The sequence below is a fragment of the Planococcus citri genome, chromosome 4 (genome assembly GCF_950023065.1).
Source record: "Planococcus citri chromosome 4, ihPlaCitr1.1, whole genome shotgun sequence".
Lineage (NCBI taxonomy): Eukaryota > Metazoa > Arthropoda > Insecta > Hemiptera > Pseudococcidae > Planococcus > Planococcus citri.
Window position 1 is genome coordinate 44,271,528 of NC_088680.1, and position 14,653 is coordinate 44,286,180.

At 35.0% G+C, this 14,653-nt stretch overlaps 2 protein-coding genes and 1 long non-coding RNA gene across 8 annotated transcripts in view; 1 reads left to right on the forward strand and 2 right to left on the reverse strand.

Moving 5' to 3' along the window:
- The window catches only part of LOC135842859 (uncharacterized), a 30,892-nt gene extending 19,949 nt beyond the window's left edge, over positions 1–10,943 (reverse strand). Inside the window, exon 1 of one of the 2 annotated variants that reach the window (XM_065360527.1) lies at positions 10,567–10,943. In XM_065360527.1, the coding sequence (XP_065216599.1) occupies positions 10,567–10,694 (128 nt within the window). In that variant the 5' untranslated portion in view covers positions 10,695–10,943. The remainder of the gene's footprint in view (positions 1–10,566) is intronic. The other variant, XM_065360526.1, reaches the window with a different exon arrangement.
- The window catches only part of neur (E3 ubiquitin-protein ligase neur), a 44,051-nt gene that overhangs the window by 17,919 nt on the left and 11,479 nt on the right, over positions 1–14,653 (forward strand). Inside the window, exon 1 of one of the 5 annotated variants that reach the window (XM_065360517.1) lies at positions 5,259–5,421. The exons of 3 other annotated variants lie outside the window; for them this stretch is intronic. In XM_065360517.1, coding sequence (XP_065216589.1) covers positions 5,259–5,421 — 163 coding nt within the window. Of the gene's footprint in view, positions 1–5,258; positions 5,422–5,810; positions 5,940–14,653 lie in introns of those variants that run through there. One more of the 5 variants, XM_065360522.1, reaches the window with a different exon arrangement.
- On the reverse strand, positions 5,174–5,712 carry LOC135842868 (uncharacterized). Its single transcript, XR_010558205.1, has 2 exons — positions 5,470–5,712; positions 5,174–5,390 (listed from the first exon to the last, which is right to left on the reverse strand). It is a non-coding gene; the product is annotated as an uncharacterized LOC135842868 (long non-coding RNA).

The following is a 14,653-nucleotide window of genomic DNA, read 5'->3' on the forward strand; positions in this document are numbered from 1 at the left end:
ATGGAGAGAAAAAAAAATGGCACACCCTTGTATCCATATTTTATGGCTCGTTTAGCAGATACGATCGAAATTTTAATTATTCTCTCGTTTTCCACAGGGCATCCATATAGCTGTATCTGTTATCTTGTAAAAATTCTGCAATCTGCGCGATAAGTAAGCCGCTCGTTCATTATTGTAGTAATTTTTTTCATCGTCATTGTCTCTCCTCTCTCGTTACACGTCGATTATCAAATTAAAAAGCCGGCAATACGGTTCTCCAAGTTGGATACGGAAAATCACATCAATGATATCAATGAACTCTGACTGTATAGCTCTCTTGTCCAGTCCAGGCGCGGTCATCACGGTCAAGTGATCTTGTACAAAAAGAGACCGAGGGAGAAACAGAGTGTCTATTTTAGCAGACGAATTTTCATCGATGACAATTCTCTCATTCTTTATAGTAATATGTTCCATTCGCGTGGGTGTTTTGAGTTGCCATCTGTTGTTAGATTTTAATCAAACCCACACACGCGGTTTAAATCTATAAATGGACGTACAGTTGGTGTGATTACGTTCCATACGATCTACGCAAAGTTTCCAGAGGGTTATGTACTATCAAGACCAACATAGTGTCTCTTGTCTCATATCGCGTACTGCTTCTTCCATAGGGTGTTTTTGGTCTAAAAATGAAGTCTGTTAATTCGAGTCCTTGAAATACAACGTTGACTGGATTCTGCATATGTGGACTCATTATTTACTCTAAAATTAAAATGACGAGTATTTTTGGAAGACTGAAAAACTCGCAGTTTAACGTAAAGATTTTATTTTAAAAGAACGCCCGTTTAAGTGGAAATATTTTTAAAGCCTTGATGCTGGTAGAGATTAATGGCATTTTCTATCTTTATCAAAGTGCCACCGCTGTCGTTGTCGTCTCTGTGTGTATTTTTAATAAGCGTAAGTATTTCCAGAATTTTTATATTCGTACTTCAGGGTCAAAAACGACATGGAAATGAAATGATGCAGCGCCAGTGCTTTACCGAAGGACTAAAATTTATGTATGTACAATTAAGTACGTAATGTACGCAATTGTTCCCACTCGTGAAGGGGGGGGGGGGTCAGGCGGTGCGATTAACGCCGCTTAAATAATTCTGAGTGCCACTGACATGTTGATCAAGGCTCTTCATCTCTCCCAGGAATTTATGAAAAAATGAAAAAACAAATTCCAGTTTTCCAAATTTTTCTTCATTAGGTTCGTTTTTTTTTAAATTCGAAGCAACCTCCCGCTTGCTCATATTTTATTTTAGCATGAGGGTCCATATAGTAGCTCATACAATTTTTTAGCTATTCAATTTGAAAAACTGGAAGTTCTGCAGTATTTCAAATAATCCATAATGGCTTCAAAATTGCATGAATTGATGAAAAAAATTTAAATATCCAGGAAAACGTTGTGTTTGGGTATACATTTTAAACAGGTCAATCTCCAGTCAACATCTCTTGGGAAAATATTCGGAAAAAAACAAATGGACATCTGCAACTTTGAAAATTATTTATTCAAATTTACCTAAATCACATTTTTTGATCTTATTACCACATACTGGAGCCCACTTGCGTCTTTTTTTCACTTTTTGTGATGTTATAGATTTTTTTTTGTTGAAAAATTAGAGCTTTAGAATTTTTTTTTCTTAATTACGTCGAAAATGGGCCTTAAAATATGCTAGGGCCTACTATAGACAACAGGCTACGATCAAAACACTAAATCACCAGAGTTGTACGTATGTATAGCTGCCTATTTTCTTTTTTCTAGATCTTATAACATTTATTAGAACTTTATTGTGTCTAAAAAATTCAATTTTTCTGATTCTTTTCGATTATGGGTCTCACTTCCCTCTGTCGTATCTCCCTTTCCTTCGAAAAATGGTTCCACTTCTTATTATCAGGGTGTCTACCAGGTAGTGAAAGTATAGTGAAAAAGTAGTGATTTTGAAAGTCGGTAGCAAAAGTAGTGAAAAAGTAGTGATTTTCAGCAATTTTTCTTAAAAGGTAGTGAAAAATGAAAAAAAGCGGAAGAAAAATTTTGTTAAAAATGGGTCATTTGTTGACCTTTTTTAGAACTTGAATTACATATTTTTAAAAGCTTTTGCTATTTTTCTAGTTTGATTTTTTTTTTTTTTTTTAATAATAATTCAAGTTTTAAAATTGTGACAGTGAAGCAAAAATAATGAACTTCTTCATTCATCGCCCGAGAAAACAACGTTTTTATACCCCTCAAAATACTAATTTTCGATAGCTTTTTCGTAAAATTGGTATCTTTTTTCCAAATGTTGTTCAAATTTTCCATTATTTTTTTTCATTTTTTATTTTGAAAAAAGTTCTTTATTCGCCCAATTTTATTACGGTAACAAGAACCTTAAAGGTGAAAATAAAATCAAAAATTGAAATGACAAAATTATATTCTCGACATCCGTTTACTTGAAAAAAATCCTGAGATGTTTGAAGATATTGGAAAAAACGAAAAATTTTAATGTAAAATTAGGCCTCGTCCACCCCCTCTCCCTCTTGAAAAACCCAAAGTGTTTAAAAAATATGACCTGCTAAAGTCCTGATTTTTCATTTTGAAATTTTGTTGGACTGGACACCCTGAAAAATCACTGCTAAAAATTTTTTAAAAAATCCTTCATCTTTCATATTTTTGAAAGAATTTTATTCTCGAAATAGTTGATTTGTTAATTTTTCGAGTTCGCTCATTTTAATGGTTGTAAAATCATTGAATTGATTTCAAATTGATGAGAACGTGTACTTACTCCTCTGTAAAACACTACAAAGTTCAAACACACAAAAAAAATGAAAAATCGTTTGTGTAGGAGGGAGGGGGGGGGGGTTAAAAATATTTTGCAAGGTAGTGATTTTTTTTTGAAACGTAGTGAAAAGGTAGTGATTTTCGGCCAAAAAATTCCGGTAGACACCCTGATTATTTATTCCTCTATTAAAACGATTTTTCCGTCAAATCGACAGGGATTTTTTTCAATCTAAAATTAATGAAACTTTAAAAAATTTAAAAATCACCAAAATGAAATTTTCTCCATCTAACTTCAATTTCATTCTTCTTTGAGGGAAATTAATTATTCTTGTTGGACGAGGAGAGAGGAAGGAGAAGCACAAATCTATTTTTTTTTAGCGTTCAGAAAATCCGCTAATTTCTCATTTATATTTCATTTTTTTTAAAATTTTAATTGTAATGAAATTTGGCGAGTTTTTCAATAAGTATACTTACGTCAATTTTTCCTTTTTATTGCAATCAGGTCTTACGAATTTATGAACTCGAGCTTTTGAATTTTTATCAAATTTTTAGGCAAATGCTGTACTCGACTAGGTACTGCAAACTTGAATTCTTCGAATTTATTGTTATGATAATTTTTTTTCTTTCATTGAATCAATACTCGGAGAATTTTATCGCTATGAATGTTAATGAATTCTTCAATTCAATGGTTTTCAGCTAACACTTAACAGTTTCATTTCTAAATCATTACCTACCTACATATTAATAGTCTATAAATTTTTATGCAAATTTTGTAAAATGTAAATTTTCAATTTATTATCGTGAATGGACGGGTAGAGAATTTTAAAAAGGTAAGACAAAAAATAGGCTATGATAAAGGTATAATTTTTTGTCTGTCTTTTGTAAAAGTTGAAAGTGATACTTCGAGGTCGAGCTATGCTATTTTGCCTTTTGTAAAAATGTATCCTCCATGTTATTACATTAGTATCTGGCTACCTAGTTCAAATGTTCGATAACCTCAAATCTTATAGTATCATTCCTCCAAAACCCTACAGTAAGTATACAACCAATGCTCACTTGGACCGTTGGACCAAGTCGAATTCGGTATAAATCTTGAAAAAAAATCCTCTATGGATAATTATCATTTGGAATATATCACATGAGCTCGCCCACTCAATTTCCTCAGCAGACTGTAAACCTCTTGTAATTTATGACGAGATGTGCCCATACGATGACAATAAAAGAAATAACATTTGATTTTAAAGCGTTACATCTTCGAATTATTATAATAGAATGGTCGACACAGAAGCTGAAGCGGTGAACTTCTACCTGTACAATTCAATACGATGTAATTCTTTTCATCGGTATAATAACATTTCTAGATTCTAAGAAGACTTATTGTTTCTTTCTCGAATAGATGTGAACTTGTACAAAGGGAGTATGTTGATTGTAATCTCTATACTCGTCTTTATCCTTTTTCATATTGACACGGAGATGTGATTAGGCAATCTAATATCTATAGATAGATGTTGAGATTGAGATCAACATTAATGATAATGTGAATTCGAGCAACATGGATGTAAATAAACTCACTATGAAATTTACGATTCGCGCAATTTAGATTTAATTTGTTGAAACATATCGCGCTGCTGTGAGATGTAATAATATTGCGTTCTTTCAGAAGTTCATTTCATAATTTCTGTCTATAATCTGATTCCTATTATAAGCATCGCTTGTGAATGTTGGAGATGTGACGGAAATATGGAAAATGACAAGGATCCGTTTCTATTCATCTTGATCGATCACCTTTGCTGTTTCGACGTTCGTCCACTCAGGGTAGTTTACTTATGGGCATTATCGGCGCAATTGTCCTATAGATGACCACTGGCTACTGGCTATTGATCCCAAATTTGTATTATGATCATCCAGCAGGACGCTGTTGGCGGACGTGGGTTCGTTCGAATTATACACATTTAGCATTAAAATTAAACAACACATTTTCCAACATATTGTTAATATAGTGGGGCTCGTGCCTCGGTAGTAATAATATACCAGATGTTCATTCATATCGGCGGTGGCGGCTATACCATGGGCAATCCCTGAGTACACACCACGAGAGTGAGAGAGCGAAAGAAAAAGAGAGGCACTGAGAGCCGCAGACGGAGTGGGATATCATTTAGCATCGATGCCACGCGCCGCTGTCAAAGCTGATCGTTGTAGTTTAGTTAGGTTGCGAGTACTCGTAGAATTTACTACGATACGTCGTCGGTGCCGGTCGCTGTGTACAGTGTTGTAATATTCTTGTCTTGTTTCTCGTATTCGTTATCTCTGTTGTTTGGTCGTAACTCGATTTACATTATCGGTATGATAAAAGCTCGCGCGTATATCTTCGTACTAATCGTTTGAAATATTTCGATCGTTTAAAAACGGTTGTCGTTGTTGTGTTGTGGTTTTTTTTTCGCTGCTTTCTTCGTGTGTTTTAAATACTCGTACACATTACTCGATGGGTATTACCGTTGATAGCGATTTGTACGGTGAAGAGAGATTACTTCATCATCCATATACTAGTCATTGCCGAAGGTGTACCAACTCTCAGACTTCCTTCTTGGCTCCCATCAGGAGTAAAATGAAAGGGCTGAAGAAATTCAAAAAGAGAATCGGTTTAGGTAAGTTGATGATCGACTTCGTCGAAAATACATAATAAGTTAACTCACCTACAAGTATACATACGTAGTACCTTCAAAAGTCTTTCTGTTCAAGTTCGAAGAGAAAACACTGGCTCCATTCTGGTGAAAATTACCTTATTTTACCTACGTAGTACGTAGGTTCTGTTTCGGTCTGATTAAATTATGGTAATAATAATATAGCACGTACGAGTATGTAACATAAGATTAGAATTTACGAAAGACGAAAATGTATACCGGATGTTTTAATAGTACTGATAACAAGGTGAACTATGATATGATTTCGCATTCTTTTGAAGTCATGTTGGAGAGAGCGGTGGGGTGGGGGAGTTATGAAATTTCACTGGTTTGCAGAATGATGAGATTATTTTGTTTTTTTACAAATTTTCCTTTTTTTTCTCATCTGGTAGATCATTTTTATCGTAATTTGCATGTTGTAGTTGAATTAATTAGTCTGTAGAGTGAAACAAGTGAAACCATCATGAAACGTCTTTTTACGGGTATGTTCTTACTTGAATTTTTATTTTTTTGCAGAGTAAGCATTTTAATAATTTTTTATATTGATAGTAACAAAAGTAACAATCATTTGTGATGATTGAACTTGTTGAACCCTTTTTCATCATCGTCCATCGATTGAATACTATTGTCTGCAATCTACATTTCAGATTGAATAGATTATCTTTTAATTCTGTGAAATATTGCACGGTTTGTATAGTGATACTAGTAATGGAATGTGTACAGAATTTGTAATTCTACGGTGGTTAACAACCTGCATATGGACGGTGAATTTCTTCCCACAGTTTTAAGCGTTTATGGAGGTTTAATGCGCTTAGAACTTGTAAACGTCCAAATAGCCTTGACTCAACAACCTTATAGATGACTGCATGGGTGGTATTTATCGTTTGGTAATACCGCAGTATTCTTATGAATGGCAAATAATTACCTCTCTGTCGTAGTTTTTCTACCTGTCTGTCGATCAACGATTAAGGGCATCGAGGGCTTTTGTTCGGTGTTAGGACGAGGAAGGAAGAGGTTGCTCAAGAACAGGACTCTTGAAGATTGGTCTTATAGTCTTGTAATTGGTGCTGAATTCTGATTTGGTTTTGTTTTTACAGTGTTTGAAGATTGCTTGATTTGTGTGTAATTAATTCTCTCTCTCTGTGGTGGTTTTTCCACCTGGCACATGTTGATTAACGATGAAGGTCTTCGAGAGCTTTGGTTCGGTTACTCTAACGAAAAAGTAGGTAGCTAAAGTTGTGCTCAATTTCGGAACTAGACATTAGTTTTGTTTATATTGTTCGAAAATGATTCGAATATGTAGTAAATAATCAACTCTGTGGTGTAGTTATCTCATCAGTCAGGTCGGTTTGTTGATCAACGGTGAAGGGCTAGAGCTTCAAGTTCCAGAGGGGTTCCATTCGATTAGGACTAGCAAAGTTGAAAGAGGTACCTACCTAAGCTGAAGACATTTTACTTTCCTATGTCGGCTAGGTGTGTCTGAGGAAGTGAGGATTGATTTTAATCGCATGATTGGTTCAAATTTAGGTACCTAATATGTTTGACGGTTCGAGTATTCTAAAATGATAATCATCTACCTATCTACTTTACTTATCGCAGCTCTGCTACCTCTACTCCATTTGCAACCAGGGTTTTTGATCTTTGGTATAGCGAAGAATCTGCCGAGTCAGAAGCTCAGAACTGATGATTGGTTTCAATACATAGGTAATCGATTCTATATTCTGATTATTATTGTTTGATTTTGTTTTCATGGTTCAAACTTTCTTGAAATGAAACGCCCTAAACTCTCTAGTCAGCAATTTGAATTTGTTCATGAACTTCTAACAGAATGATTAAGTCTGTGTTTTTTTTTTTTTTTTTTTTTTTTTTTTTGAGGTCTTTAGGTTGTACGTTGTAGCATATATCTACAGCGGTGACCTGATAATGACTCGAATTCTTACAAACACATTTTCTAACCCAGCAGGAGTTCGGTTTTGTTGAAAATCATGAAAATTTCGTTCGATTGAAACAAAACTCGACCAACGAGACGTATCACGGAAGTAAATTTCACTCGTTTCGTACGCTATATTGATTGACGTATTATCTAACGACGATGTGCCTATATAATAATTTATTAATGATCATAAATAAGGAGAATTTTTCCCATTTATGCGAAACAACGACGACGTAGGTATAATGTGAGCAAGTCTACCGTCGACGTTGTCACGAATCTACGGTTTAATATCGTCGATTGTATTATAGTAGAAACTCTGTTAGGTCTGAAGAGCGATTCGACACGACGACCAGTAGCTTTTTTGTTGGAGTAATTTTTTCACATTTATAATCTTCTAGATACAGTCTTGACATGTGATCGGTTTTCCACCAATGTACAAATTGCTCGCGGCGTTTAGGACGGACGACGATTGACGTACCTACGTATGTGTATAAAGTGATGCGAAGAAATTACATTAAAAAAGAGGAGAGATAATAACGGTAGAAAAATCTCGGCGATTGTGAAAACAACAGAAGAAGTAAGAAGGAGAGAAATGAAACACAGATGGGTATTCTTCGGACATTAACATGTATGGTATGGTACGTTGTTGGTTGTTGTTGTTGGTGCTGAAGTCAGCGAGAGAAAGACGATTTATTATCGTGACTGTTACAAACGATAAATCTGTTGGAGAACCGGTTAATTGTCGAAACAATTGCCGGCGTTCGTGGTTAATTGTATTTTAAACAAGTTTTAATTATCGGCTGGGTTGTTTGAATTTCAACGTGAGATTAGGAGAAATAGCAGAATTTTTCGGCAGCGGCGCCCATCGGCAGCTCGTTCCGACTGCCCGCAATGGTACTTAATCGACTTTTATGCCGTTTAAAAGTCGTCGATTCGACGTTTGTTTTAATTATCCTTGAAATGCGAGTATTTATCGAGGTTTCGAAGGTAATTAGTGATGTAATATGGTTGCGTTTTTATAATTATTGTTTCGTTAGGGGTTCGCGCGGTTATAGTGCCTCATTGAGCTACGGTAATGAGTAAAATGATCGAACACTTAGTACGAATACAACGAATCTCCAGAAGATCGTAAATTATCTCGCGGAGAGGTGGTTGGCTTAGGCTAAGTCGATGATGAGAGGATTGCATTGAGAATTCGATGGACATGATAAAGTCGACTAACATTGGAAAGAGGATAAAATGCTGTATAGAATGGTACAATAAAATGATGAGTGGTTCAAAAGCTCTAGCGTGTCAAAGTACCAAGTGCCCATAATTTTGTTTCAAAAAATATGCACTGCAGTTAGAATGGTTCTCAAAATAAACCTTCATTTTCGAAATTGGTTCGGCGAAACCTAATTTTTTTCATGGAAAGCTTGAGCACATTTCACAAAATTTGGTATCATTTTGAAAGAGTATAAAATTTTCTATAAAGAGCTGTACATTTAAATAGCTTGAAAATCCACAGTATACAGGTATTACTTCGCCGTGTGAAAAGTACTTGATGGTAGGTTTTGTAGCCTTTTTTAGAGGTTGCAGTCGTGAGATTCTGACGGACTCCCTATTCTCGTATTTTTCTAGCCAAAAGAACAATACGATTTTTGTGAAAGTCTTTTTAAATATTATAAAGATAAAGATCCCTTCGGTTATATAGGCAAAATTCCATCATGTGTCCTCGTCGTTCGTCTCTCTGCGAGTATTTCTGCAGTGACGTATACGATACCATTGAAAACCACCAAAACGATTTAATCCCTAGCTTTTTTCGCGGGGTAAAATGTTCTCTATGAAGGGTATGTTTTAACTTGGGTATTACCCGAGCGAATACTATTGAATGACTTTGTAACGGAATTACTATTGTTCTTGGATATCACCCTTAGAATGCAGCAGCATTTGCTTGGGAATGTGTGCGAGTGTATGTATGTCTGTGTGCTGTAGTTTATTAATATTTTCTTGCAAAGGCATATATAGAGGGGTTTATCTGTTGAATTTGGGGCAAGCTGTGTACGCGCCGGCAGATGGTATTCCCATCGGTACCGAGACTCTTGGTAACTCGCACTCTCTGTACTGTTCAGCTGTTGCTATTCCTATTCGTATTCGCTATCGCTGGATCGTGCAAATTAACACCACTGTTTTCCCCTTTAGTATACACTATATACAGCGAAGAGATTCAAAAATTGGCAAAACAATTCATCGACATGTGTCTTTATTCCTACACTTCGACGATGCGGTGCATTGCATTACGTCATCGTTGCATTTTGGCGCGAAATTTTGGCATGTTTTTCGGTAAAATTGGAAGTAAACTTATCTTCGAGATTTCCATTTCGAACTGTATGATGATGAGACATCTACATATTGGCGTTTTGATGTCGCTTGCTGTAATTGTCATCTCATATCGCACACTTTCTCCAAGTATGCATCTTTATCCGCGATCGCGATAAGTATATTATTCGCTGATGAAAAAAAGAAGCGAAAAAAAAACGTGAACTTTCGCGGCAAAAATCAATAACGCCGATTAAACTGGTTTCGGCTTATAGCAACGTGACTGGTATTAATGGTGGTGTACGTTACGAGAATCGTATCACCCGCTCGTCTCTGCTGCCGTGTGTGTGGGAAATGGAATCGATGTTGAAAAACTGCTGGCGACGTGTTTACCTTGGTGCACGATTGTCGTGTGTTGAAAAACCGTTATTAAGAAATAGGAAATTTCAAATTTTTTTCCATCGTCTGTCTGTGTTTTCGAGGTGTGGGAAATTTTCGTATTTAGCTCTGTAATCGAGATCTGTTCAAGTTTCGAAGACGACAATGCCATGCCATGTGTAGGTCATTGGACTTGGGTGCCATATGCCATATGCGTGCTCTGAAGGAAGTCGCAGAGCATCGTTGGTGTGTTTTGCGGGCGTGAGAATGGGGTTTACTGATATGGCAGGAAATTAGGTAGGTAGGTGTCTTAATGAGATTAGTTTTACGAGTGTTGATAAGCATATTAAATTAGTTTAATATGAAAGAATTTTGAAATTGAAGAGGAATATTTTACGTACGTGTGGACTCACTTTGAAAAGTTTGAGGTATTCTTATGATAGCATAGGTAGGTAGGTTTATGTATGTAGAATCAGAGATTTAGTACTTGTAAACGTTACCTTTCTGTATCGTGTTCTTCTGTATCTTCTGTATCCACTTCTTCTCGAGCATCGTAAAATACTTCTTCTTCTGTTTGATTGGAAGCCGAACCACCGCGATTTTTTCTCACTCTTTTTCGCGGAGCCATTGCGAAATGCGAATAGGTATAGAACACTTGCTACACTACACCGGACGTTTCAATTTGATGCTAATTAGCGATATTACATATAATATTTTCTACTCAGATTTCGGACACTTTCGGTTTTAATCGGATTTGATAAGATAAGCGATAACTTTTTTTAAACGTAACGTACTACACAGATTCAATTTCTTCTTCGGCTAATCAGTTATAAAACTGCTTATTCGAGAGAGAAAAGAGAAATATAACTAGGCAGTGCACTCGAAGCCGCAGAAGTCACAAAACTAACTAAACTCCAACTGATCCAACTCAAAATATATAGAAGAAATAGAGTAGAAATGTGCCTAGTGCTTTACAAGGGTCGGGTAAATAATAGAACATGAACTGATAACGAAACGCCACGAAGAAAGAAACTCGTTGTAGCTGCGGATATATGAATAACTAATTATGAATTTCTCGATAAAATGAATTCTTTCTTATCTCCCAGCTGACTAATTCTCTAAAAATTGAGAGAAACAGTGTACCACGATCATTGTTCGTATTGGTGGAACTGTGTTGTGAGTCTGCGAAGCTCGGATGTAGGTGTCTTAAAATAACTTGGTGCGGAAGTATACCGTATTGTTCTTTTAGGTAATGAAAAAAAAATTCTGTGGAAGGTAACTGCCGAAATGAACCACCAGATGTTCTACAGGTAGTATAGGGTACAATGGTCAATTGTTTATATGGAAGGTGTAGTAGTTGTGTTAAGTCTTGACGTCACTATTCGTTAAATATCGAAAACTGATTAAATGTTTTTAGTGATTAGATTGAGTAGTTGTTACTAAAGCCTACGTGGTTGATGACCTGTCAATTTGAAGTCACATAACGTTTACCTGGAGGCTGATTAAACGTAGAAAATTGGTGAAATTAATGTTTAACCTATACCGGATGTTCATTCTCTGGAAACATCGGAGACAAGGGAAAATCAGGGAATTTCGCCCTTCTAGAAAAGTCATAGAAATGTAAAATTTCTCCTAAAATTAAGGAATAATAAAAAAAAATTGTCTATTTATGGTACTTCATTCGCTTTTTGTAAAAAGAATATCGTCGATTTGCTCTAGAATTTCTGATATTTTTCTTTCGTCTCACACAAGAAGGTGATAATATACCCCCCTCCCCCTGTTTTCCCTACTTTTGTATTACTTTTTGTTTGTGTGTCCTGTTTTTTTGCTAGAACATCGAAAAAATGTTGATTTTTGCCTCAATTATTTTTTTGCGATAATATTGAAAAAGCTCGGATCGTATCAAAATTGTTGAAAAAGTCCTATTAGTTCCAATTCTGTCGAAATTGTCAAAAAATTTCAATTTTTATCAAAATTGCTGAGAAAGTGCAATTTTTTGTCTACATATTCTAAAAGTGTTCAACTTTTTGCCCTTTAGTTGTATCAAAAGTTTCGTTCTTTGCATAAATTGACAGGAGAGGTCAGGTCTCGGTTTTTGTCAGAATTGTCAGAAATACCTACCCCAATTTTTGTCAAAAATGTTTTGTTTTTTTTGTCAAAATTCCCAAAAAAGTCACGTTTTTTGGCTGGCTAAAATTGTCAAAAGTACAATTATTTTTTGCCAAAATAGTCAAAAGTCTTATTTTTTGTCTAAAATGTTTTGTTTTTTTTGTCAAAATTGCCAAATAAGTCATGTTTTTTTTGCTAAAATTGTCAAAAGTACAATTTTTTGCCAAAATAGTCAAGAGTCTTGTTTTTTTGTCTAAAATTAAATGCTATTAAAAGAACTTTTTTTTCTGCCTGGATTTCAATAAAAAGTCCTGTTTTCTGCGTAATTCAAAAAAACTCCTACTTTTGTCAAAATTGTTTAAAAGTCCCCTTTGCTGAAATTATTGTCAAAGTCTCGCTTTCTGCTAAAAATATCAAACAAATCTCGCCTGTTTTCAAAATTGCCCCATAATTGATTTCGTTTCTTACTAAAAATTTAATTCTAAAAAAAATACCAATATTTCCTTCAGAAAATACGCTGAAGTTTCGTTTTTTTGGCCTAAAGTGCTCGCTTTTTCAACAAAAATTGGCAAAAAATTGCCAAGTCGTGTCTTTGATAAAATTGTCAAAGTTCTGCTTTTTGCCAAAAATTTGACGAAAATTCTCGCTTCTTAGCAAACTGCTAATTTGTTGAAGAGTCTCACAAGTCTAGCTTTTTTTTTACCAGAAATTGCCAAAAAAATGTATTTTTTCTCATCTCAATAATTTTCCAAAAATTCTTGTTTTTTTTCAAAATTGAAAATTTTTTTTTTTAATTTGGCATAAGTTTTAGCTTTTTTGCAAGATTGCTAAGAGTTTTCGTTTTTTTTTTGCAAAAAATTCCCAAAAGATTCACTTTTTCTAAAAATTATCCAGAAGTCTCTCGCTTTTTAGCCAGAAATTGCCAAGAATGTCTTTCCTTTTGCTGAAGCTGTGTTCTGTTCACGTTTTGTCACTTTTTTGGGATGAGTTCTTTTTAGTTACTGTTTCAAGCTTTTTTGGTTACTGAAAGTTTCTTTTTTTTGGAAAAAAATCAAGTAAGAGCCTTGAGATTGTAATAAAAAGTCCTGTTTTTTGTGTAAGTCAAAAAAGTGATATTTTTTGGTAAATTTTTAAAAAAGCCCGATCTGCCAAAATGGTTAGAAATATCAGTTTTTTTGCTAAATCTGAAGTCGTCCTGCCTAAACGGCCATAAAAGTCATGTTTTTTCCAGCCCTGTTTTTAACCAAAATTCCCAGCTTTGCCTTTTTTCATTTCCTCAATCAGTGATTTTCTATTTATTTATTTTATTTTCTATAGCCCTCTTTAAAAATGGAAACACTTTGATTCCAATTAATAAGGCAGACAGGAAAATACCTACTTCAAATTAAGCGATTTGCAAATTTTGCCCATTTTGCACCTGAAAGGACTGTATAGTGTTTGAAAATCTTTGAACGCCCATAACCCCTTCAATTTCACAGATAGGTAAACTTTGCATATAACATATTTTATAGGTTATGAAAAATATTTCAAATTTTGCTCATCTTGAATTTTGAAGGAGCTACAGCTGTACGAGTTCCTCGAATATTGAAATCTTTTTGCTCAATAAGGGAGTATGTCCTAACAGAGAGACGCAATTTGAATAGGTAATCTCATTGCTACAAAGACCTCTAGAAAATGATGAAAAATTATTCATTCTTCTCATACTTTGGTTTACAAATAGGACTAAAACGTTGGTACATGTTAAAGATACACATAAATGCGAAAACCGTATCGAATGTATCGTAATTTTATATGTACTATTAACACGAACGTGTGTGTAGAAACACGCGGTAGTGAACAGTGAACCTATTGAAGACACGGTTGTTGCTCAATAGGTATCTCTTATGCAACTGGTTGGCCGGAGCGGTGGCGAGGCGATAAAACATCTCCAGCACGAAGAAAGCTCGCTGTGGCTTCTCATATGAGAGAATCAGAAATAGCAGATTTTTTCACGCCGACATTGTCGAAGAATGAAACGTGCAGGCGATGATGAGGAAACGGGGGTGAATAAATTTTACCATAATAATGATTCTCGAGTCGACCATTCGCAATTGTGGCTGAGACGGATTGGAATTTTAATTTGAGAAAATTATGTAGATCTGAGTGTTGTAATGTACATACTGTATAAATAATATGAAACATAGTCCAGATCCTGCTCTTATATTATAGGGAAAGGGAAACGGAAACAAAAAATTAACGTCGTGGTTATAATTACCTCCTCAATGGATACTCCGGTGAGTTGGTATGCTTGCATTATTATAAAGGAGAAGAAAATTCTTTCTGTACGTTTCGGATCCGGTCGTGACCTTATAAATGTTCGAAGCGTTGACCTTGAAATTAAAATACGGTGAAAAAATTAACCATAAAAGAGACAAACGTAAATGCCCCTTTCTTACACGTCGTTGTTTTGTGGAAGTACTCAATTACACGAATAGGCTA